Raw genomic sequence first — 26,131 nt, forward strand, 5'->3', positions numbered from 1 at the left:
ATGTTCACTTACAGCCTAGATCGTGGTTACTCACAAACATTCCCTCAGGGGCTGAAACGCACAGTTCTGGGCGCGACCTGGGCCGTGCAGATGGGTGGAGGTGTGGCATGTGATTGGGGGCGGGGCTAAGTTGGGCAGGACATGGCCTGGTGGGGGGTCTGGTGAAGTAAAACCATGCATGGCATTCACAAAGAACAATTTCAAATAAACTGTTGAAAAGATTGAGAGAATGCTGTATTTTGAAATAAACATGTGAAGGGATATGTTTGAAATGTAACCACTAGCAATCAGGGTGAAAAAAGGTGACCGGTCAAGCTTTGCGCGGTAATAGATGTTGCTGCATCTTTAGTAATTTTTTAACCGTATGGGCTAGAATCTTTTAAAAATAAAATCTAAAGATTAGGCAGCAAATGATGGATTATGTGGCAAATGCGGAAAATATAATTATCCAAAAATGACCACAGCCGCACAATTGCATAGCACCAGTTGCACTGCCCATAGTTAAGCACCTGGTTAAGGAAACAGCATTGCTGAACTAGAAATCCTGCATTTCTTCCCAGTGCTGTCAAGATCTTCTCCAATCTGTCACTGAGCCACAGGCCAGGAATGTTCCTAGCTGGCAGCACAACACAGGCTGTGTTCACGCTGCTGCTCAAATCTAGGCTATCACACAGGCACAGCGAGATTAGGAAACAAACTGTCATAATAAACAATTGTTAAAACTCATACCACCAACGCAGTGCACAACAAAACCCGCAGTAACGGAAATAAAAAAGGCATTTTCTTAGAAAACCTTTCCTACATTAAAATGAAAAAAAACAGCCATTTCCCAAGCATCAAAAAACGTTGGGATTCTGTTGCTTTATTTCCCAAATCGGAAATTGGTCTGCCTAAAAAAATGCAGATACATTTGCCGCTTTCCACAAGTAAACTACATTCCATGATCATGAGGTCAAATTTCCAAACATCAGTACCTCAATGCTGCATGCTACTGCAGACCCACAGCACAGGAGGAGCCCTTTCCCTACAACAAGCTGAACCTTCTTTGGAAAAAAGCCCAACCAAAAAACAAACTATTGGGTGGCTACAAAAAGTACAGTTGAAAACGGGGCAAGCAAATACAAGTATTTCCTTACTAACTTTACAAATATTTGAATTGTAGATCAATAATGTTAGAAATCATGCACCTGGCTCCTTAAAATCCCCTTTTCTACCCCCTTGGAGCTCCCACCAGTAAACACACCCTGGCCCCCACCTCACTGTTATCCCATTTCCTGGCAAGCTGAGTTACTTTAAAAGAAGAAACTCTGGCTGCAGATTCTTGGTTAGGTGTGTGAGTTCTACTTTCTCAATACAGTGCTCTTCTGCAGGCAGCTTAGCTTCAGAGGCGCTCAGGGTGGATCAGGTGAGCGTCAGTGCTGGTGGTGAGGCAGGGCTAGGAAAAGCACTCCGCCATGAAGCTAAAAGTAGGTGGAAAGAAAAGGCAGGGGGCAGGTAAGACACGATGTCTGTGCTGGACTGGTAAGGAAAGCCAGCAACCTGCATGCCATTGTTATGTCTCCTCCACTGCCGGCTGCAAGCGAGTGACGTCGCTGAGTAGGAATGGGGAGGAGGGTGTGCAAGTGAGCAGGTAGACACTGTTTTGTTTTTCTGAGCATGCTCTGAAAACTTTTTACATTTTGAATGCGGCCCCAGAGGAACGAACACAAGCAAAATAACGGCTTCTGAGCCTGCTTGTTTTCCACTTGGGGGCCGCATGGAAATGTCTGGCGGGCCACAAGTGGCCCATGGGCCATTCTTTGAGTACCACTGGCTTAGATCAAGGTTCTCCAAAGTCGGTCCTGGAGGGCCAGATCCATGCCAGATTTTTTGAATATCCCCATTTAGATAAGTATAGGTATCTTAAAAATCTGGCATAGATCTAACCATCCAGGACCGACTTTGGAGAACCCTGGCCTAGGTCATACCATTATCAAGCCTATAATAACACTTTGCAGGACAGCCAAACCAACAATCAAACCAAATAACTCCTTTTCTGAGTCCTTCACACTATATTTTGGTACTAGAAAAGGTTACTCTGGTGTCTCCATTACTCTCTCCTCTCCATAAACACACTGCTAATTGCCCTTAGACGAAAGGAGGAATTTAGAGGAGCCTAGGTTTATAATAACTCTAACAAAGGTGAAAATATACTTGTTATTTTAGAGGTGAAACTTCTTTTCCAATATTAAGTGATCTCAGACTGTTGTTTCAGGTTATTCTTTTAGATTGGCAAATTTTTATGATCACTAAAAATTATTTATGTCGAACGAGATTCTAAATAGCTGTAAAAATAGTGCAAATTACATGGGCGATATTACTTTTTTTTAAATTATCCAATTTATGAACATTCAATAAACAGTCAAACAAGCAAGAGTGTACAATGCATTCATGTACGATATTGAGCATTTAGGTAGCTTACATGGATCACATTCTGGAAAGCTTCTCCCTACATAGTCTGTATCAAATAAGCTGCAGAGTCCATGTCATGAATGGGCATTGGCCCATTGTACAGGTCCAAAGGTTGTGAGTATGTATCTCCTGTAGATCCCCAGGACAGCATAGGAGTCCGTACCTGTTCCTCCTCCATTCTCCCCCCCAATCTGTCTTTATTGCCAGCCCTTCGCCACGGATGGGGCACATCATGGCTCACTAAATAGGTTTGCAAGGGACTCCAAACATTGCGTGGGCGGCATACTTGCAGGATTGTATCAGAATAGATCTCCGGCGGCTTGTTGCAGGATGTCTTATCTTTTCACCTTAGCTTAACTTTTGTAGTGTGGTCTCAGCCCCAAACACAGGCCACTCGTAATTTTGGCTCGTAAGAGGACTACTGAGGTAAACTGCCTGACACTTTTTTTTCTAGACATGGTACATCCAAGTAGGGCCATTTTCAGGGAAGGTGTGAGGGTCATGTCAGTCATGTCCAATAGCATTTGAAACTCTTCACCACAAAACGTGTAGGTTAGCAGGCAGTACCATGTCATATGAGCAAAATTTGCTTCTGAGATGTTACACATCGCACAGTGAGAATCCCCTTTCGGCTTGAGTTTGAATAAATTGAAGGGTGTGTGGTAGGTGCGGTGTACCAATTTAAAATGTAAGCATCAAAGCAGACCATTAAGGGAGATGGGTGATGTAATTTTCCTGCCATAGTAGCATTGAGTACCATTTGAGCTGAGATCTTGGCAATTGATCTATTGAAATAGGAAGGTATGTTTACTCTCTTCTTTACTTACAACAGTCACAAGGTCAAATGCTTTCTCCCCATCTAGGAAAGCAGTTCCTAATCTCTCCATTTTACAGGTAAGAAACTGAATCATCAAGAAAGTGGGTTCCCTCTCTCTCTCCTCCCTTAGCTCCCTCACTCACTACTTGACAGGCAGTGGGAGCCACAGAAGTAGTTCTTATGCCTCTCTCATCTCTCTGTACAACTACATATCTCATATGAAGAGGCAGGAAAGGCCCTGTACTGTTGACGGAGCAGTCAGCATTCCAGTTGTCTAATTGTGCATTTGAGGCTGCCCGCACAGGTGGCCCCCATAGGAGTGTGGCCTCCCTAGTGCCACATGATGGCACAAACACAACAGGGCTAGTGTTTGGACCTCCCGGATGTCTAAGCACTACTCTTTGTCATTTCCAGCACGACAGTGGGCGGGCGGCAGGTATATCTACCTCCCCCGCCCAGCTGGCGATCCTTTTTTGCACAGAGGATCTTGCCGTCTCCCTCCCTACCGCTTATCCAGCGCGTCGGCTGGAAGGGTGGCTAGGGTAGGAAGTCTGTTAACTTGTTACTTTGTGTTGCAGGCGGAGTTACAGGGCGATCCCGACGCTGAATGGTACACTGGGGTACCATCTTTAGGACCAGAAGACGGGTGCAAATGCCAAATAGCCCCAGGAAGTCCTTACGACAGGACCCTGGAGGAACTACAGCGCCCCGTTAGTCCTTCAGGCGGTTGTAAACCTGAGCAACCGGGGTCTTGCCTGGATACGCTCCGCCCCCTCAAGGTGCGTGAGTAAATGGGTGGACTAGTGCTCCACAGGATGTAAGGGGTTATACCCCAAAGTGGTTAGCACCGATTGGTTATGCCACAGTGCAATTTGGCTCATCAGGTGGGCAGCCCGCATAGGGGTTGCCTTGCCCATAAGCTAACCCACCATGCTGGCATATTTCATATGCAAAATAAACCTGTAGCTATGTTTTCTCCAACAACCAATGTGTCTTGTGTGTTCTTTATTATGGTATTGCTGTGTTTGCGGGTTGGGTGTGTTGCCGATATTGGCACTAACTGCCCGTGCCTGTGCGCAGTAATTTTTCTTAATTACCCTCCCCTCAATTATGGGCCCATGAACAAGGAAGGGTAATTCTGCGCTATTGTTGCTCTGCTAGGACTAAGGCTTTTAGCACTCTTCCCTAGGACCCATGGTGCTGCAGGAGCTGCCTCTCATTAGAAAGATAGGGTAAAAAGCAGCTCCATTTTCCTTCTGTCCTCCTTTTCAGACTGGATGTTTGGGCTCCTCCCCTTATTTCTGCTGAGAGGGAACGCATATCAGGCAAAGGAAATTAAAAAGAAAAATTACTTCAGTTTGTTTACGTACTGCTTGTCTTTGATTGGACTTTCCTTACAGCAAAAGCAAGGGGGGAAGGACGGACAGCCATGTCTGCAACAGCTGCTTTAGAGGATGAGGTTGAAAGAGCGCCGCAGAAGGTCAGGGCTGGTATTTTCACGCCGGCTTTCAGATTGGAGGCCGCTGCTGCTCCCTATTTTCCCCAAAGTTTGCTGTCGAGCTAGAGAGAGGTTGGCAGCCATTGCCCACCAAAGGACAGGGAGCTGGCAGCTCAGAATGACTCTTTGTGGTCCTATATAGGTAGCTAGATCCCCAAAGGTAGCGTTTGATTGGCTGGTCAGCTCCCAACGTTCTATCCAGGGAGCTAATTTATTTTTCAGTTTGTTTCTACTACCTTGACACAATGAAAGTGCCCATTTTCTTGTTATGGGTTAATACCTGGACCTTTTTATTGCTCATTGTTTTAGCGGATAAGGAAACTAAAGCGAAGACAGGTAAAGTAGTTTGCCTCGGATCAAACCATGCAGTCAAGTGCAAGAACCATATCACAACACAGTCATCAGCCTATCTCCCTAGCCTAGCTTTTTAAAACACAGAATATTCATGGGACGTCTGGTGAGGGCGAAGTTGAGCTATCCACATATACTCACCTGACTCATGACTGAATGTACATTCCCCCCTTAGCAGCATTTTCTTACAGTTCAATCATTTGCTTTCTAAAATGTGTGAATCGTTTAGCGTGTTACCTGACTCTTTAAATATGTTACTTTGACCTTACATTACACTAGACTGTAAGAATTTCTGATTTAATATGATTACACTGTGGTGAACATGTCATTTATTCACATCCCAATATAAATGTAACTAGATAGGTGTGCGTTTAGGTTAAGACTAATAGCGTTCAGTCCTGCACTGTTGTCTGATTTCGATGGATACAAAACATTGCTCATCTGAAACCATCACTGTAGAATCTTCATGTAGGATTTGTGTACCCCAAGAGCTGGAGTAAAGACAACCCTGCTTTACATGAGCAGATAGTTTTCTATGTCATGCCAATCTCTTCAGTTTCTGAATATGAGATAAATGTTTATTTACAATCCACCTTTTAGGTGCTGCTCACCTTCCAGCATGTCGTTGCCTGTTTCTCACAAGAGGAACAGAAGCTTTTATACGAATGGCAGGAGGGTCTTTATGCAAATCTGATGAAGGAAATTCACCAAGTCCTGATGTCACTGGGTAAAGTTACACTGAATGTACTGTCTAAAGTTTGCAAAGCCTTTACATTACTAGAAAGGGTTTTGAAGTAGTTTTTTTTAACTTTCCTTCACTGTATAGTAATTGTATTTTCAATTTTCTATATTTTATTTCATTTGTAAGCATTAATAAGAACTGAACTGAACTTCCTTTTGATTGTTGGCATTGGACCTGAAAGCAAAATGCTAAATGGCAGCACAGCCGCGGGTGAGAAGAATGAACAATGTTTGTTAAGAATATGTTTTGTTTTCTTCAGAAGATGAATTTTGAATGGGCAAGAATTTTCCACTGCCTGGATGAGTTGTTACGGATTTAATTTTGTACATATTTATTTAAATAGTTTTCCTCATGTAAATACTGGTGCAGGATTGAAGCGGCTGGTAGCACATGCGCACCACACTTTTAGCTATGAGGGAGGGCGCACGCTGTATATCGAGCTCTCATCCAGGTCAGAGCTCCTTTTTCGGGGACTTGCTCTTGACATTATTGCCATATTTGGTGCCTTCAAGGGCAGAGACACTGAAGTATATGTCTGGGTAATTCCAGTAAAACTCAAGACCTCAGCACATCCTTGTGGCATTTTGTGTTTTTCTTCTGAAGGTTCTCTGAGCACTTTTCAGTAACTCACTATCTCCAGTGGACAGCGGTCTCAGATTTATCTCATGGTCATCAGAATATCAGAGCCGCTACACCCTCTGTCCTTCATAACACTAAGAAACAGCTACTCAACCCTCTCCTTCTCTATTCCTCCTTCCCACTGCTCACCTCTCTGATTCTAGTGACTCCTCTCCATCATCCACAGTCACACAAGGATACTCCTCCCTCTAAAATCCTCACATAATCAACAACATGGCCATCACCACCAAAACCATAGCCTCTATCTTACTGTAGGATAGACCACCACCACCCTGCACCATTACATACATAACCAGGTGAGGATTCGAAGCAGCTGTATAATTATGGACATGGTTTATTATCTGTTCTGTTATTGTATTTATCAATGATAAAATGAGTTTACAAACCCCTAACTCTACACTTCTCTCCTGCAGAACACACTTGGGCCGGTGGTTCCCATCGCATGTGGAGGCTGCGTGCTCTTCATTTCTTTACTCACACTCTTTACACACCCAACAGTTACACGTTTTCTCTACTAGCTCATAGCTCAAGAAGCTGTAAATGATTTTGAAGATGTTCTTCTTTTTTGTAACTAGGTCCTGTGATTGCAAACTCTATCTTTTCATTAAGAACAAAAGAAAAGGCTGGTGCTTATTCTTCAGGAGGTGGAGACACTGACAGAAGACACAGAAACGAGCATCCCCCAAGTAAGTAGGAAGAGTAGAAGGCTTTCAGCAATAAGCCTGCCGCGTTCTTTATGCAGCTATCACACACACGTGCATTGAAGCTTACTTACTCGTGGACTCAAGCATGCACTTGAACAGATCCTCTCAGGGACAGACCCACACACATCAGGCAAGCATTCTCTACAAATGAAATACACTTGATGTGACTGAGGTTTGCTCCATTCGCTTCACTTCATGATCTAGTATTTTTAGAAGTTTTCGTTCCCTGCATAGGACCTTATTACAAGTTCAGGGCTAAATTCTGATTGTTGTGCTAACAGGAGTTTGCACAGGTATCGGAATTACAAGTTGTGTGATAATGATCACACTATCACAGTTTTCCCCGGATTGCTTCCACCAGGTCAAACTTGCGAAAATGTATCAAACCTGCTCAAATTTATCAGGGGAAAAGAAATCAGGAAAAGGGTCAAATGTGCAATTAGGCGTGTTTATCACCGATTCTTTGACAGAGTAGCAGATAATCTTTGCATGTTTACCTTGGGTTTCTCTGGGTAGTGCTGTCTTTGCCAGCTTTCATTCCAGTTTTGTGTTAAGTTTAGGGTTTAATCATGAATGTTGAAAGCATGCGACTGCAGCACCATTACATTTTAGTACATAATATTTGAAGAGTGTATTGGGTGTTTTGAAGCTAGCTATTTTATTTTGTTTTGTAGAAGACACATTTACTTCCCAGCTAGTAGATTAAAACCCTTTTTAGTTGAACAGATTATAGCCACTCCATACCAGCGTTTGACCAAAGGGGTCGCTTTTGTTTTGAAGGTGGAAGAGGGTACAGTTCACACCAGTTAATTCAGACACTCGGGTGAGATGTTTGCTAGCGAGTAGTCTGTGGCATTGCACATGTAGGTTTGGGGATGTATTACTTTCCAAATACTGGTGGTGATTCTGACCCTCCACACCAATGATTAGGGGCACAGTGACCTCCAGTGATATTGATTGGTGACTGTAAGACCGCTCTCAATACGGTAAGGACTTCACCTCTAATACACATGATACTAATGGGTGACTGTAAGGCTGCTCTGAATCCTATAAGGATCTCACTTCTACTACACACTTCCTTTTGGAATCCCTCTTGGTGGCCAGACAAATTGAGTTCACTTCTGGTTCCGGTGAAAAAGGGGAAACGTGGGAATCCTGATAGGTGAAAAACTCACCTATAACAAACAAGTAAATAAGGTAATTTCTACATCCTTCTTAATGCTAAGTACGATCAGGAAAATAGCACAGTCTCTTCCCCCAAACTTGCTGAAAACAGTGGTTCTGTCCCTTGTAATGTCCTGGTTGGACTATTGCAATGGACTACATGTCAATTTACCTAAAGCTATCTTGAAAAACCCTCAGATTGTACAGACTACAGTGGCGAGGATGCTGATGAAAACCCTGAGGTTCCAGTCTGCCTCACTGGCCTTGGTGAGGCTACACTGGCTCCCTGTGCATCGAAGGAGTCTCTTTAAAGCTCTTTGTATCACCCATAAAGAGCTTCAGGGGCGAGGACCAGCCTTTCTAAGAGAAAAACTTACAAGGTACATTCCCAATAGAACTCTTAGGTCCTGTACAGCCAGGAATCTGGTGGCGCCACCCTACAAACTCTCCTCCTGGGGAGGTAGGAGTTTTATGGTTTGCACGACTCAAAACTGGAATCGGCTTCCTTTAGAAATAAAATCTGCCCCCTCTCTTTGTAGTTTCCGCAAGCTCTTAAAAACTTGGCTCTTCGCTAAATCCTAATTGTGATATTTATGTATCCTTGTTTCTTAGCACTGAGACGCCTCAGGGAATTCGTTTGCTGTTTACAAAACTCAAATTAAAACAAATTATATTGATGGGTGACTGTAACGCTGCTCTCAATCCCGTAAGGACCTCACCTCTACTACACACATACTAATTAGAAAACATTTTATCAGACTGGCAATTACAAGCTAGTGGATAACCTTAAAATGTGAAATATTTCAAGAAAAAAGAATAAAGACACATTAACCTTTTCATTCTTCTCTGGGAAGTACGGCCAGCATTCTTTATTTGATTTCCGCTTATCAGTGCAGATCCTCAGCTGTGGTGTCTGGCTTTATTTGTCTACAGTGACATTTGTCTGATATTTGTGTGTGTAACTGGACATCTGTTTTGAGCTATATGGTATCATTAGTGTATATTATTTCAAATCATAAATTCCTGTTAGATGACTTTGTTATCTTAGAGATTGAACGTCACAGTACTTTGGGACTCCCTTGAGGCTTTCAATTGAAATTTGAAATTCTAGGTTTCAGGGCATCACTCCAAGGTGTAGATGTACACCTCGGCACTCAGAAGACCTTGGAATATAAACGACAGGATCAGTTGGCCAGATGGCAAGCAGAACCTAGTGACTAGGTATAAAACAGGGGGGATGCTACAGCCATAGCTGAATAAAACCAGGGTCAAAAGATGGGTAAAACACTAGCCTGAAAATTAAAGACCTAATAAAACAGGGTTTTTATTGAGAGGATGTATAATCCATTCAAGGGAGTTGCTGGCGGCACTGTCCAACATTAAATTCTTGTTTTTAGAGTTCTTCAATGAGATGTACTCTGAGCGTGTTTCTCGAGATAAAGCGCATATTTAACGGTGGCTCATAGCCCTTAATTTACCCAGTGGCCGACCCAGAGTGTATGGCAGCATTGGAAGTGCCCTTTCACAGCAAAAAGTGTTAGAGTTAATTGGAGCATTAAAAATTGAAAAATCTGGACCAGATGGTCTTCGAGCTGAAATATGTATTACTTTACAATCTATAACCTTAGGATTCTTTACAGAAGTTATTTAATTTATTCAGAAATGGGAAAATAAGTAGTTGGAAGAGGTGGTAATTATGCATATACTAAAACCAAATAGGAACCCTGAATTGTGTGGTGACTGCCACTTGACTTCAACCTTCCTACATTCAATGAGGGACCTAACCGCGCTGGCCTTTCCCACCTGGCCGAGACAGGTTGCATATATGACCCCTCGTCCAGGGTGACTGGTTGGGTCTAAAGTGATCCCTTTCTCAGTTGAGTCTGAGCTAGGTGATATTATCAGCAATCAAACTAATTCTGCTGTTTGGTTTCCAGCATAGTCCTTTCCAGGATGTAAAGTGAGCAATAATAATTAGAAGGTGATGTTTTAAAATGTTTCATACCACTCCAGCCTTTTGAAATCATTTATTAGATATTTGGGAGTGACGATGGAACCAATATACATAAAGTCATATTAAATATAGCTGCTCCATTTGCTCATTGAAACCATTCACCTTTAGTGATACCCGTCGGGTGATAGAGCGCTATATAAGCACCTCATTACATTACATTACAATAGGGTAAATATCAATATGGCAGAGTTGACTGAGGTCACTTTTATATTTGCTCTGCTCTCATTCATCCTTTTTTTCTGGAGTGCTAAGTAAAATACAAGCTGTGATGGCCAGTGATGTCAGGAAACAGTCTTTCATTGGGAAAACTGGTGGTGTATACTAGAAGGCGGCTGGGCTTTCTCTGAGCTGCAGTTATATTGTTGTGCAGCTCTTCTATGATATGTGAGCTTTGTATTGAGGGGCAGGCATGTCTGCGAAGCTCGGATGTGCTGCGTGAAACAGTTAAACCAATGTCATACTTTAGGTATTTATGTAAACTCATTACCCAAAAACCTAGTGATCAAATGAGCTTCATGGCTCCAGCGTCTCTTGTTCAGGACATTTGCAGGAATGCTGATTGCCAGTATTACTCTTCTTTGAAACTGTTCTGGGATGCCCAAGGTTTACGCCCGCTGTCTCTTTGATGGCTTTGGGCTTCTATTGCGTGAGCCAGGTCAGCTGATTGTGAGTGAGTTGTTGCGTGAACTTGGAGCCACCATATGTTTGTGGCAGGAATGAAGGTAAGGCATTGCTTCATCAAATGTCTGGGGAATGGTGCATAGTTGCTCCCTCCACAAACTGTATTGGGTCCTCAAGGACCTGGATGCCATGGATTCGCCTTCGAAGACATGGCCGGATTGGGCTGCAGGATACAGCGCTGCGGATTATCAGGCAATTATCAGTGAGTTTGTTACTTCCCAGGGTACAGCCTGCTTATTTACAGAGGGGCTACTTTCATACTTTAAACCGGGTATATTGGTCCGTGGCCAAAAGAACAAAGCTGAATCTGGAAGAACGTGGCTGCTGGCCTCGCTACGTTACCAGATCCATTTTTGGTCTGTGGCTGACCTGCGTTGATCTAGTGTTGGTGTCCAGGATCCAGGTAATCACTGATGTCACTGAGAAGGTGGTAGACGTCTCTAACCTGATGGTCATGATTGTGAATGCCTGAAAGAGTGGGCTGCATCTTCACAACGGTTGGTGCATTTCCTGGTGCAGGAAACTAGGATGCAAACCTGCATTGATGGGATTGAGCCAACACTACCTAGACTTGATAACTGAACTGACTGCGCCGTGTCCATCACTGCATGTTAATGTATATGGTAAGTGGGGAGATGACTGGAGTGAAGATGTGGTCTCCTCCTATGAGGTTTCCTTTTTTAACTCCACTTTATTATTGTAGAATGTAAATATACATTTAAAAACACAAAGCAAAACAGTGCTGATGTACGAGTCCCGGACTGTAAATTATCCCCACCGAGTGTCCTGCTTCAAGCTCAATAGAGAAATATTTTGTCAAAAATCCTCAGCCGCCCTGCACAGTAACAGACTCCTGCATCCCTATATGAGCTGACTGGGTCCCATGCTGGAGTTTCAGTACAGTTTTTGTGAATTTAGGATGATTTGAGGATTATTGTTGGCACACAGCGCTGAGCCTTGTAGTAGTCTTTTTCTTAAAAGCGGGAGGTACCAGGTGTGTAATAAAGGATGCCATCCCAAGCCTATTTTCTACCTTTGCCACAGCTGATTACAGTGAGATTTATGGATCCCTTTAGCACATGTTATAAGGATATGACCCAGTCGTTTTACCTTACACAACAGGCAGACTAGACCGATACATGAATAAGAGGTTTCACAGAGCTAATCGTAGTAAGTGTATTCAGAAAATGGATACTCTGCAGAGGAGGGAACCGCACTATATCATCTGATTTATCCGCAGATCCAACCTTCACCAGATGTTTTTTGCCTGACCTTTCACTTTTGTGGCAGATTATACATTACCTTGATGCGAGTCAGTGCCATAACCATCCACAATGCATGCACACCACAGATCTCTATAGAGTAGAGGCTTTGATGACATGTTCACAGAGGACACATTTCTCCCACATGTCTGCTAACTTTAAACCCTTCTACTTTGATTCTTTCTTCCGTAGTGATATCCGAGGATCTTCTGTCTGACTGTAACCTTTCCCAACACCTTCCTGTAATCTGTTGCTTCTCCACCCTTTCTACCCATCAGTTTTGGGAACAGCATAATACCCTGTATGCAGCCCTACATGTATATGATGGTCATTGCCTAGTCACTGATACTCTCAGCATATCACCGTGGGTGATCCCCCACGTCAGTGAACTCACCAGGAGCACTTGACAAGAATGTTGGTTCTGTCCAGTAGACCGTGAGCCGTAGGGCGGTGCAACTCTGTTTTTTTGGATCTTATGGCAAAAAAACACATATTTCATGTGTATGGAATTAAACTACATTATTTGTTACTAAAGTGTTATTAAATCCATAGTGCTGACATTCTCACATAATCCTTTATCCAGAAATAAAATCACTCTTTGTCATTACCTGCTTCATGAATCTGCTGCTACCTATTTTATAGTAATGACCATCTTATGAGAGAAATAGATGGTCGTGTAAATGTTTGACAGTATGGGGCACCTGGCAGAGCGAAATTGGACTGAGTCAGGTGGGGTGGGTGTGCCCAGTGGGTAAGGCTGTTCATTGGATTTCTAGATGACTTACACTCTGGGAATCCCTGACCTTCGTGTTACCCATACTGCTGCCTTTGATGGTTGATGCCTTGGGACCATGGACCCTTTGTAGGCAATTGTATTCACTTAGCAGTCAATAATAATGCAGTGTAGGGGTGATGCTGCTGTTCCAAGTCCTAAATATAAATTAATGTTTTGAAGAAACACATTGGGAATATGTACTTAATACCATTGTAGAATGTTGTTGTACTTTAATTATCTCTATTTTTAACCAGGGCAGAAAACCCCTATTTGCGACGCTCTAGTTACGTTAAACCACCTTCAGAAAGCTAACCCTGATTTACAAAAGTCCATATTACTGTCCTTATAGAAGTCCTATTTTATAGGCGTTTTTATACGATAAAACCAGTAACTATTACTTTGCTAATTTCTTCAGCATCATGTGATTCAGAAGTCTTTTGTTGTCCGGCCTAATTATGCTTAATTGTCATCTCCTCCTGTAGGACAAGAGCCTGATCCTTGCTTGATGGAGGATGATCTCTTTCAAGGAATAGAAAGCTCCGCCAGTCCCAGCTCAGGTAAAGCTTACATGCTCCAAGTTTAGTACCTCGCTGTGGTAGGACAGTCTTTCTGTTCTCAAAGCTAAGCAGCATTCTCTACTCATCTGTCTTCCTCACCCCACTCCTTAGTGAATGAGAAACTATTTTCAACTCAGACATAGTTCACCTAGCCTAGAAGATTACAAAAAACTGCAAACATGCCTCCTTCCCACTCCCTGCTCTAGGGGAGGAGCCATAAGTCACACTTGCTGTTTTTGTTTTTTGCTGTGTTATTTCCTGTCTGGTGGCACAGGTAAGGTGGCGATATTTAAAATGTCTCTCTAATGCTTATGATTATGTTATCACCAACCATTTTTAAGAATTTTAATCAGCCCAAGCCTTATTATAAACCCTGCAAACTAGGTTTGATCAGGACGTTGCACGACCCACAGGGCCTACTCTAGTGGTCAAGGTCTTGGATAATAATGCGTTCAGATGTACAGATCGACAGTCCGGATTTGTGCCTCATATCATTGTGGATTTACCTACTCGGCAGGTATTTTTAATGTTTTCTTTCCACATAAAATACCCCCACCTCTTTTGCAGCGGAACGGGATGGACCCTGTGATGAAGCATGCCACCAAGAGGCAACCTTGGTGGTTGAGAGTTATATAAGAAAACCTAGTGTTTTCTTAACCTTGTGAAGGGTTAGCTCGTAAAAAACTGATTGGCTCTTTTGTTTTTTTGGTACTTATCGGTAGGCGGGTGAGCCTTTCTGGGCCTCTGTCTCCCCTTTATTCTGAAAGTAACACTGAACACTTCAGACAAATATCCGATAGGTGTCTATAAAGGTTATCTGGTAAATTTCTCCATGCTGCCTGGAGAATTAATTGTCCGACCCTGTTGCCTCACGATCCTGTCTACCAAAGGGCACTTCTAGAAGGGACTCAGAAATTGCTGTAAAAAGCAGCAATCTTCACTGTGCCAGTTGAGGGAAAAGGAAGGGACTTATCAATTTCATGGTACCCTTTTGCCTTGACATCCGCCCAGAGATACAAACCTATTAGATACAGTGGTGGGAAGAATTCATTCAGAATGATATGAGCCGTCTCATATCTGGTTGATTGCCTGATTGTCTCTTCTTCTTTCTTCAAGGGTTCAGAAAATCTGTTTGCAGAATTTTGCAGAATTCTTCAGGAACACAGTGTTTTGATAATTGCAGAGAGGCCCAAACCAGTGCCATTACAGACTCTCTTGTTATGGGAGCCCTATTTGACACATTCCTGGAAAAGGTGTTTCTTTCAGACTGCAGAAAAGAAAATTAAACAATAATTTGTCTCTACAGTAGAATTATTCATGAGCTTGTTCACACCTTTTATCTTTGCTTCACTTTCAATTACAACATTTGAATCCGCCATCACAAAGCATTTTACTAATAGTCCTAGTTCAAATATCTCAAAGCGCTTCAGTGGTGGCTTAAACCAGTCTCCCAACAAGGGTTGGCACTTTGTCCTGCCCCTTCCCTGGGTAATTACAGGGTTTTGTGAAGCATCCACTATTCATGTTCGCAGAACTTTGATCTCTGTACTGTTAGGATCCATGCCTTGGCGATGCGTTCGTTGTGAATCAAACCTTACCCTGCTGCTGATTCGTGCAAACATGATGATTATTTGCTACAATATTACCAGCTTGCTTCAAGCTCGTCAGCTGAAAGATAGAAAAAACATACTTGCGCACTTACAGACTAGCTAATGGAAGATGGTATTCTTCCTCTCGAAGTACCGTAGCATCTTCTATGTGGATTCTTCGACAAACAGTTTTCCACCCACACGTAATTGGCCATTAGGGAAATTGGCAAGCTGGCCTTCCCTCGTGTTATTCCTTTTTGCTCATTGTGGGTGCTTCTGATGCCTTGGTTGCTTCCGCAGATCCTGATCTAGCTTCACTGCCACCTTTCGGCATATTTTCTAATTCAGTATCCTTATCTTTGGGAAGAGATGTGGGGCAGCGGCCAGGGCTACTGACTCCGAACACGGGGGCTTACGGTTCGATCCTCGGCGCCGGTGGCAGATCTGCTCAGCACCTTGTGACTCTGGGCAATAGTTCGCTTAATCTTCCCGACAGCCCCCAGCGCCTTGACAGCCTCTGGTAATTGTTCGCACTTTACAAATACTGGACATTTACAATTACATTTATCTTGCTAGCAAAGCTCATTTTCGGAGGAGTTTTGTCTGGGGTAACTGGTAGCGGATTTCAGGGGCAGGTTCTTGACCCCCTATTTTTTGTTGGTCAGCCACCCACATAGTCTCAGTTGTACAAGTCTAATCTCTTCATTCTGCTATCCGACTTTGACATTGACAAGTTGGAAAGAATGGACTCAGACTTGGGACCTAGATCGAAGGTGGCTTATTGATTTTCCAGTATGTTCTCTGTCCCCTTCCGCAGCTTGACCTGCGGATCTTCCTTCTGTGCCTGTTTCAATAGAGTCAAGTAAATCGTATCCAATGTCTTTGAGATGACATGCAAAGTACTGAGAACACTAAGAACAGGTAACAGGTCTACGATCGATTGAGTTGCCTTGTTAACTCTACAGTAAGGCGATGGGTCTCCATCTCCTTCCTCTGTTACAATTAATGAGGGCATTTCCCATGCCTCCAGTGCTTCAAGGATGCCTAGGTCTACTTCTGGTTGTCCTTTAAGGTCTTCCGTACCCTGTAATACGTCAAGGGTCCTGTTGGTCAAGGAAGTCAGGGCTATGCCATGAATTTTGTTTGCGTCTTCACAGATTCAACTTTCCTCACACTCGCAGATCTGCTGTCATGTATGGATGTTTATAGCACCTGTGGGGCATTCAGTAAAGCAGTAGAGACACCAATTGAAGAGGCATCAAGCTCAGAGTTAGTGATCTAGAGGCTTTGATGCTTGGATCAAATAAGGCCACCATTGTGGTTTTATCTAATCGGACTAAGCTAGCCTCTTTACACTCGCAGCTTCTGTAGGCTATGGCTTGAATTGAAACCGGCACGGTGGCTACAGTAGCAGTGGCAGTGCTGCAGGTAGCGGTTATGTTCGTAGTGATAAGGGAAGTAGCATTAATGTTAAATGGATCAAACAAAAACTGCCTTAATCCATTTTCAGTGCCATATTTGTGCCCTTTGTGGTCGATTTCGAGTATGTGAATGTTTACAAGGTTTTCTTATGGCAGAAATGCTCTGCATGCAAACAGAGGGCAAAAGATCAGATAAGCCAGTAGACTTGGCTGGCGAATTGACAGCCATTAGTTACTGCTTGTGGTAGAGGACTGCAAAATCTTAGTTATTTGCAGCCTTATTTTATCCTACAGCCACACCTGTTCATTAATTTCCAAGTCTATGGAACTACCAGTTTGCAAGAGTGCTGGAATGTTGAGCCTAAAAAGTATTAAGGAGAAAGTGGCAATATGTTAGTGTCACAGTGTGTTAAGGTGTTTTGAAACTTTTTGGCAAAGTTAAAAAATTTGAATGGCAGAACAAATTGAGGCTATAAACAACCAACTAACGTTAAGTTTTCAGTACAGCTCTCAAAACAGATCTCAGGGCTTAAAACTAATGTCCAGTAACACTGATAGATCATACAAATCTCTAAACATGCTGGCTCAATTCAAATGCGCTCCTCGACAACCGTTCTCCAGTGCTTATCTGGCTCACTTGGGGCCAAAGGTTGAGGAGGTGCAGGCTTGAAAACATGGCACCAAGCTGCACTGGTTGCAGCCTTTCTTCCTCCATCTTATCATAAATGCTTGATCTTCGGTAGTCCCTTAGACACTGCCAACACCAGGTCAAAGGGACCTACCACACGAAGCCTCTGCTCCCCAGGGACAGTTGTTGTTAGTGTGGTAAAGTGGAACAGCTGTTTTGGGGCCAAGAACACCAGAGATTCGGTTGCGTAAGAGAGGAGCATAAGTGCCCTCGGTCCCTTCCATGGGCCGCAATGTATGGTGCCGTCCGGTATTAGGAGAGAAAGGAATAATGCTAAATTAGTCAGCAACTCAAAACACTCCCTACTGACAATTAGCCAGATCAACCAAGAACTGGAATACACAGATATCTGATAGACATCTAGCCACAGGTTCCTTACCTTTGAATTTTCCAGGCGTCAGACTGGATCTGGAAGATTTTTCTTTGTGCAAAACCGTTGCGCTCCGGTAGGTGGCATCGGTCAGCTCTGCATGACATCATTGGCTCCGCCTTTGTGACATCCGCGTCACCTATATAGGTGCCACCTGGGCACGCTGATGTCAGTTCTTTTCTTTCCGTGCCAGTTAGCGCAAATCCATGAAGTGAGCTACCCTCTGTCACTTTTTGACATGCTTTTGTTTACTTTTTTAATTCACTTTTTTGGTGTCTAGAATGTCAAGAAAGCTTCCAGATTCAAGAAGTGTGGCGCCTGTCACCGTGCCATGTCGGTAACAGATCCACACATGGTGTGCCTTTGGTGCCTGGAGCGCGCCCACAATTCGAAGTCGTGTTCCGACTGCTTGGCCATGGCTCCGAAAGCTTTCAGGGAGCGTCCCATAAGCTACTTGCGGCCCAGAGCTTGGCACTGTGGTGTTCGCCCCAAATGTCTTGTTCATGGTCCCAGTCGAAAGGAAGGTCCAAGCACCGCTCTGGGAGCCCTAAGCCTTCGTCCTCCCACTCAAAGTCTTTGGAGCACGCTGGTACGACGCTTCTTAAAGCACTGGGGTTCTGTGCCCTCTCTCCACCCAGCTGTCTGAGACAGCTTGTGATGGAGTGTTTAAAGTGCGCATGTCAGGCATGCCGTCGCAACACAGCTGGCCAAAGTGACATGTGCACTTTAAACCTGTCGGGCACACGGTTCCTCCCTGCGGCTCAGCCGCCCTCAGACTCGATTGCTGCCAGGACGAAAAATAAAATGGTATTAATTATGTTTCATTTCTCTTTTATTTTTCATGTTTCCTGTTCTCCAGTGGAGGGGTGATGCCCCTCCACTCATGGAGGCACCGCCGCTGTTAAGCTCCCTTCGGTGGAAGTCAAGACGACCATCTTGATGGAGGTCTTGTAGCCTGGTGCCTCCTCCTCAGAACCCCTCCTCTCATTCAATGAGACTTTGACTGAAGTCCTTCTGGGAACCTGGACCAAGCTCAGCAGAGGGGCTCTTGTGAATAGGACAATCGCCCGTCGCCATCGCCCTGCACTGGCCGACCCAGATTTCCTCACCAACCACCCTACCCCATAGAGCTTGGTGGTCCAAGCCTCTACCTCATAGGGTGCGTTCCTTTCTACACCCACGGACAGGGAATCCAAGATGCTGGATAGTTGAGGTAAAAAAATCTTTTCTTCTGCCAGCCTTGCATTGCTGTCGATGAACATCGCATGCCTATTGGGCCGTTATTCCCACTCCCTGTGGGAAAAGTTGTACAAGTGCTGCCACAGGTTCCGAAGGAGGCCCATTCTCTCAACAGGGATAACAGACAGGAGAGATGCAGCAAAGTTCGCCATTCGTTGTGGGCTTGACACGACCTACTCTCTGGGTAGAGCGATGTCTGGCTAAACTTCTGGCTTTTCTGGGGTGGTCCAGGCTTCCCTCGTGGACATGCCCTTTGATGGCACCCGTCTCTTCGGACACGAAGCAGACATGGCCCTAGAGTGCTTTAAGAACTCGCAGGCTAAGGCCAAGTCCTTGGGCTTCTCAGTGGCCACACGTCCCCGTCTGCTTTTAGCCCCGTTCGTGGCTATGGAAGGGACTTTCCGCCGTGCCAGCCAAACCCCAGCCACAAGGCAGCACAAGTTCAGGAACCTCTGCGCTGCTGTGGGTCAGGCGGCCGGAGATCAGGTCAGTCCATCATCCCCCTGCCCCCTCAGCCTCTAAACACTCCTAGTCCGGCCCCTTCAAGATAATGATCAGTTACATGGTGGCAGGATTGACCATCACCTCCGCCACTGGAAAAACATCACGTCAGACAGGTGGGTTCTTCAGATAGTCCGTAGGGGCTACTCCCTCCCCTTTAAGACTCTTCCCTCCCTTTATGCCTTCAACTTACGACCGGCTGATGGAGGATCTCCTGACTTTGCTTCAAGAGGAAGTCATGACTCTCTTGGCCAAGGTAGCCATTGAGAGGCTTCCGTCGCCAGAAGTAGGCTGTGGTTATTATTCCAGCTACTTTCAGGTCCCGAAAAAGGACAAGGGCCTTTGTCCTATACTGTAACTCCGAGCCCCCAACTACTTCCTCAAAAAGGAAAAGTTCAAGATGCTGACTCTGGCTCAGGTCTTGTCTGTCCTAGACCCCTGAGACTGTATGGTAGCATTGGACTCGTAGGACGCTTATTTTCACATTCTCGTCCTGCCTGGCCACTGGCGCAATCTACTGTTTACAGTATGCAACAAGCACTTCCAGTTCACTGTGCACCCCATTGGCCTACCAGCACCCCTCAGTTGTTCACCAAGGTGATGGCCATAGTCGCAGCCCATCAGGGCAGATCAGGGATGCCAGTCTTCCCCTATCTCGACGACTGCCTGTTGAAGGCGAGTTCTCCCCAGGCTGTCATCTCCCACCTCCAGACTACAGCAGAACTCCTAATTTCGCTGGGGTTCACTTTCAGCGTGCTGAAGTCACACCTGACTCCCTCTCAGCTGCTCCCTTTCATCAGAGCTGTTCTGGAGACATTGCCGTTTTAGGCTTATCCTCCCGAACGGCGAGTCCAGGATATTCTGGCTGTGATACCAAAGTTTCAGCCTCGATCCGTGATTTCAGTGAGAATGACTCTGAGGCTGCTGGTCTTCATGTCCTTCTGCATCCTGCTTGTGACTCATGCCAGATGGCTTTAGCGGGCTCTGCAGTGAAACCTGAAGTTCGAGGGGGCGCAGCATCAGGGGAATATCTCCAACATGGTTCAGATCTTGGAGGGAACTGCACAGTACCTGCAGTGGTGGCTGACCAACCACGATTGGGTTACAGGCAGACCCCTCTCCCTTCCCCAACTAGATCATACAGTAGTGACAGATGTGTCACTCCTGAGATGGGGCAGCTATCTGGGAGAGGTAGAGATCAGAGGACTCGGGTCTACTGCGGAATCTGGACTCCACATTAAATTGCTGGAGCTCCAAGCAATTAGTTTGGCATTGAAAGCCTTTCTTACTTCAATAAAGGTTAAGCTGGTTCAAGTGTTCATGGACAACACTACCGCCATGTGGTCCTGCAACAAACGGGGCGGGGTGGGACTGTGGACCCTTTGTCAAGAGGCCCTGCGTCTCTGGACATGGCTGGAACAGCAGGGCCTATCCCTGGTGGTTAAACACCTGTCAGGTTCTCTGAACGCCAGGGCGGACAAACTCAGCCATTGATGCCTAGTGGATCTCGAATGGTGTCTCCATCTGGAAGTGGCGCACGGTCTCTTTCAGCAGTGGGGAGAGTCTTGGTTAGATCTGTTAGCCTCCGCCGAGAACGCACACTGTCAGCAGTTTTGCGTGCTGGAGATTCCAAGGCAGCTATCGCTCGGAGATGCTTATTGTCTCGAGTGGAGCTCAGACCTAATGTGTTTATGCTAATGAGGTTTTGGCCTAATGTGATTTATTGCCTTATGTCTTGTTATGATATTTCAGGATGGGGTCTAATGCTAATGTCATAATGCTTAGGTCATTATGGTACCAGTAGTTACAGTTTGTGCTTTGCATTTACTTATCTGTTCTGATGCTTCTGACCATGGCCCGATTGGCCTGGTCCCATATATAATCCCCTGTGAATATTGCCCGTGCCAGTTGACAGTGTAAATGTGTGATTAGGTTTCTAATGTGTTTATGATAATACAAAGGCTATTTTTTATATAATCTTGTGTGAAGCTTCTTTTGTAGTGGGCCTAGTGTGTTGCTGCTGTGTGTGTTGCGCAAACGCTTTACACATTGCCTCTGAGGTAAGCCTGACTGCTCGTGTTAAGCTACCAAGGGGGTGAGCAGGAGTTATCTTCAGCGTGTAACTCCCTTGCCCTGACTAGAGTGGTGGTTTCTGCCTGGCTTTGGCGCAAGCCGCAGCCAACCAGAAATCCCATTTCTAAGTCCCTGCCACCTCAAAGTCTGTCAGGCAACATTGCTCTGAAGTAAAATAGGCAACATCATTCATTTATTATCAGTTTTATGTTTTTTTAAACATAAGTCCAACGTGTCCTAAACCCCCACTGCTTCAGGCAAGCAACTTATTGTACCACCAAGAAATTCTCAATTAGGTGTTCGTTCAGCACCCTCTCTGTGGACTTTCACCTTTGTCTTCGGATCCATAACTGGTTGGTGGGCAATTACCTCATTATAATGCTGCCTAAAACGTTTGTAAATGATTTCTAGAGAAGAATTGTTTCTCGTGTACCAACTCTGAGCTAGGGAGTGCTCGAAAATTCTGATAACACTTTCTCCCTTACAGTCCCTGTTTTGTCTGAAAATGTCTGCAGAATATTCAGCTTTGAGAGAAACTGCTATCAAAACTCTCTTGCCTTTCAGCTCATCCTATTTCTTTGAGATTGGGTTCTCAGCACTTGCAGTATTAAAGACTAAGGACCAGATGTACGATGCGCAAAATAGCGCTTCGCAAATTTCGAGTCTTTTGCGACTCGCAATTTGCGAAGCGCTATTATGCATGTACAACAGTGTTAATACACTGTTTTGCGATTCCCAATGGGGTCGCAAAAAGAGAGGTTCATGAATATTAATGAGCCTCTCGCAATTTGCGACCCCACTGGGAATGGCAGGCCCTCCCAGGTATGGTGGCCTGCTGTGCTCAGCAGATCACCATGTCTGGGACTGCTTTAAAATAAAGCCGTTTTTTTTTTCCAATGCAGCCCGGTTTCCTTAAAGGAAAATGGGATGCATTTAAAAAAGAAAAAATATGAAACATTTTCGTTTCATTTTTTAAGGGCACGCAGTGGTCCCTGGGACCACTTCCGGCCCTTAAAAAATATTTTCCACTGCGTTTGCAAAGGGGAAGGGGTCCCCTGGAGACCCCTTCCCTTTTGCAACCCCTTTACCACCCTCTTGAAGAGGGTGGTAATTTGCGAGTGTTTTGCGACAGCAATTGCGGTCACCAAACATTTGTACATTGAATTGCTGACGCAATTAGGAAGGGAACGCCCCTTCCTAATTGCGACTCGCATTTCCTAAAAAGCGAGCTGCAAATAAATTGCGACTCGCTATTTAGGAATTGTACATGCCAGCAGTGATTTTGCATGCGCAAACGGGTTTGCAAACCCGTTTGCGCATGCAAAATCACATCGTACATCTGGCCCTAAATACTGTTCAAGACTGGATGTGGAGAACAACCTGAGGATGGCAGTAGCAAAAATCCATCCACAGATTGACCGTCTCTGTTGTGAAAAACAGGCACACCCGTTACCTTTATGTTGGTGGTGTTATTATTAATCTATGTCATGTTTAAAACAAAGCATCCTAGTAAAAACAATTTGCGCACATTTTATCTTGGAAAATTGTGTTTTGAGCTGTGTAATAATCCTCTGTCATTTCACAAACCTGCAATTTACTAAACACTCTTATTGTGTAGAACATTATATGCCGGATATGGCCCGTGATATGCGTGTGGTGGTCGATTATGTAGTGTACGAGATTCCAGAAATATCTGTCAGGTGGTGGGGGGGCCCAACATCTAAAAAAAATTCAGCTGGGAGGCTCAACCTACAATAGTTTGAAGACCTCTGCTCTATCAGATGGACAATTTACTTACCTTCAGTAACGCCTTCTTTAGCAGACACATGATCTAGCTGCAGATTCCTTACTGACTCTCCCTTCCTCCTAGCACTGCGGAAAGGTTCTTAGGACCAGGGCTGTTCCTGTTCAGGGCCCTAGTTGTTCAGAATTATACCAGTGCCACTGCACTTCATGGCTTTGTGCTCCTGGCGTGGAATGTTGTAAAAAGTAACTGACGTCAGCTCACCGAAGTGGCTCCTATTTAGGTGACGTGGATGTCACAACTGCGGAGACGACGCCGATGATGTCCTGCAGAGCTGACCAACGCCACCTACCGGCACGCAAGCGTATTGCTCAGAGAAAAATCTTCCAGATCCAGTCTGACACGTGGGAAATTCAAAGGTAAGGAATCTATGGCTAGATCATGTCTCTACCAGAGAAGGCATTACCGAAGGTAAGTAAGTTGTCCATTAGCCCTCTTCCTTTGAAAATTATTGTGAGGTCAAACCAAGATATGCTTGTTATTTATTATGAACCAGAGAAAAGGTGACTGTGTAAAATGATTTCAAAGTTTGTACTCCATTGATGCTAAATCAAATGTGAATTAAATAAAGTGCAGAATTTAAGTAGATTCTGGGAAGGTGCTGGTGAGGTGAGACTCAATGTGATTTTCACCAAACTTGGAACTACTGTGATCCAAATGGAGACTGGCTGGCATTTGATTTGCAATCAATGCAACAATGAACTCTGCTGATAGAAGGCCCTGTTGTAAACCTCTACAATATAGAAGTCCTTGGTTTGCTCAGTAACACAACAGACATGACATAGAACAAGGGAACAGTGTAAGTCAAGCAGGCCCCCTCAATCAGCTTCAGTATTGCTTGAGGTGGAAACCTTAGCAGTGTCTTCGCAGATGTGACATTTCGTGAAAGGTGTTAGTTGGCTTACCCGTTTTAGGAATTATCCTTATATATTAACAAGGTAAATGAATCATAAAGTTGTTACATTATGAACAAATTGCTTTGATGGATGCTGGCTAGAACTTACAGGCCCTGCAGAATCGCTGACTACATGCTCAGCTGGATCCGGCTTGCACATGTAGTATGATTAAAAAAATTGACAGTACCATGTGCCCCAACATCTTTGTAAGATTAAAACTGTACTTAAAGCATCTTCTGTCAATTCCAAAATGTACATTGAGCCCCTCAGTGGTGCTCAGATGTGTCCTCAGCAAAGCTCTTGACTGCCCTCCAAGCCAAGGTGTATTCACTGCTTACCAGCAATGCGTTACTCTTTGCTTGAAGAAATGCTGATGCCCAGTGGCAGATTCATGAGCAGGGCAGAAACACCACAAAGTAGTTTTTCACCTGTCAGTCTGCTGCACACGTTTGGTGCATTTATTCTGTGGGGGTACTCTTGCAACTGTGCCACATAGACTTCAGCACAATGTGGACATTTCAAGTCAAGGCTCTTTTCAAAACAGCTACTTCTTCATCTCTGACGCTTACCTTCCATGCCTTCCTTCTTTGCTAGGCAAAGTCTTGTTTTTGTCTAGCAGCAACATTACTCCTTCTCAAAGCTATTCCCAATGCTGCAAGAGGTGAGATACGTGCAGTGCTGTCTGAGAGTTAGCAGCAATGGTGGGGCCAACCCCTTACACATTCTTACTTGTTTTCAAGTTTACTTTGTTTGCCAGCAACCCAATGTTTATTCCTTTTTTCAGTACCTCCAGTTCTATGTATGGACATGGGGACTGCACTGCCTTGCAATGCAGGAGGTATTAACATCTGAACTTCTTTACTACTGCGTCCCAAGGACTGGAAGGTTCTCCATTCACAGCAGCTTCACTCTGACCCTATAATGTTAGCAAGGCCTCCCCTTAGTCCCAATTTTGCAATGGTTCTTGTAGTTTCTGATTGTGTTGCTTCTTCCTTCTACTTTACAGTTCCTCAGATATGTCTGGGTGATTTTCACCAGTGTAAAGATCACTGTCCATTTAATGCGTACAGCTGGAGCGCATCAATTGATTTATCAACTATCAACATGCATAGATGTCATGCCCTTGAAAACTCTGCCCATCTATTACTGAATGTGTGTACTGTTAGTAGACCCCTCACTACTAGGGAACATTCATGTCATGCATTGTTAGTCTGCCCAGGAGCTCCTGTTTACACAGACTTCACAGTGCATCCAAGGATCACAAGGAGGTAGGGATTTGGGACTGAGGTCCAGCACCATGGCTCCAGCTCCAGTGACTGACAGTGAAATCAGCGCATGTAGTGAGGTAAACGAGGAGGTGACTCTGCTCCAGGAACAGGTTTTCAGCTTCTTTGACTCACAGAGAAATCAATAGCTGTAACCAGGGTAGGGTGAGGAAACCCATGATGAAGCATGGGTAAGACTGCCTCATTCCGAAAATCTGGATCTGGTATCTCATTCCTTGAGGGATAAAACACTGAAAGGTGTTGCTTTCTGTATCCTTTTGTGCCTCGTGTGAACGGTTGGCTCCTTTATCTCCTGTTGTGATTTCAATGGCCGTAGCTTCAGCTTCATTATCTGATTGAGAAACCAAAGGGTGTAATTAAACAAGAGGGGCGGTGACTGAGGTCAAAATCTTTAGCTCCAGCTCCAATTACTAATGGTGAAATCAAGCTTTTATACTTCCTTTAATACAGAACACAAGTTCACTATAGAGATGTTCTCAGATGACCTTACAAAAGGAGGGCGTGAACTATCCCATGGCTGGTCAGAAACCCAAGGAAGGTAAAAGCATTCTCAGCCCTGCAGGAGAGACATCTTTTTACTTGAGTCAAAATAATATGTAATTGATCAGA

General features: G+C 44.5%; 1 protein-coding gene across 4 annotated transcripts in view; it reads left to right on the top strand.

Annotated features, from left to right (window-relative positions):
• LOC146799989 (uncharacterized) overlaps window positions 1–26,131 on the top strand; it is a 59,588-nt gene that overhangs the window by 10,619 nt on the left and 22,838 nt on the right. Inside the window, exons 2-6 of one of the 4 annotated variants that reach the window (XM_085620917.1) lie at window positions 3,847–4,047; window positions 5,718–5,844; window positions 5,986–6,069; window positions 7,074–7,184; window positions 13,581–13,655. In XM_085620917.1, coding sequence (XP_085477043.1) covers window positions 3,847–4,047; window positions 5,718–5,844; window positions 5,986–6,069; window positions 7,074–7,184; window positions 13,581–13,655 — 598 coding nt within the window. The remainder of the gene's footprint in view (window positions 1–3,846; window positions 4,048–5,717; window positions 5,845–5,985; window positions 6,070–7,073; window positions 7,185–13,580; window positions 13,656–26,131) is intronic. The other 3 variants (XM_085620918.1, XM_085620919.1, XM_085620920.1) reach the window with 3 other exon arrangements.

This window comes from Triturus cristatus, chromosome 8 (assembly GCF_964204655.1).
Source record: "Triturus cristatus chromosome 8, aTriCri1.1, whole genome shotgun sequence".
In the NCBI taxonomy this organism is placed as follows: domain Eukaryota; kingdom Metazoa; phylum Chordata; class Amphibia; order Caudata; family Salamandridae; genus Triturus; species Triturus cristatus.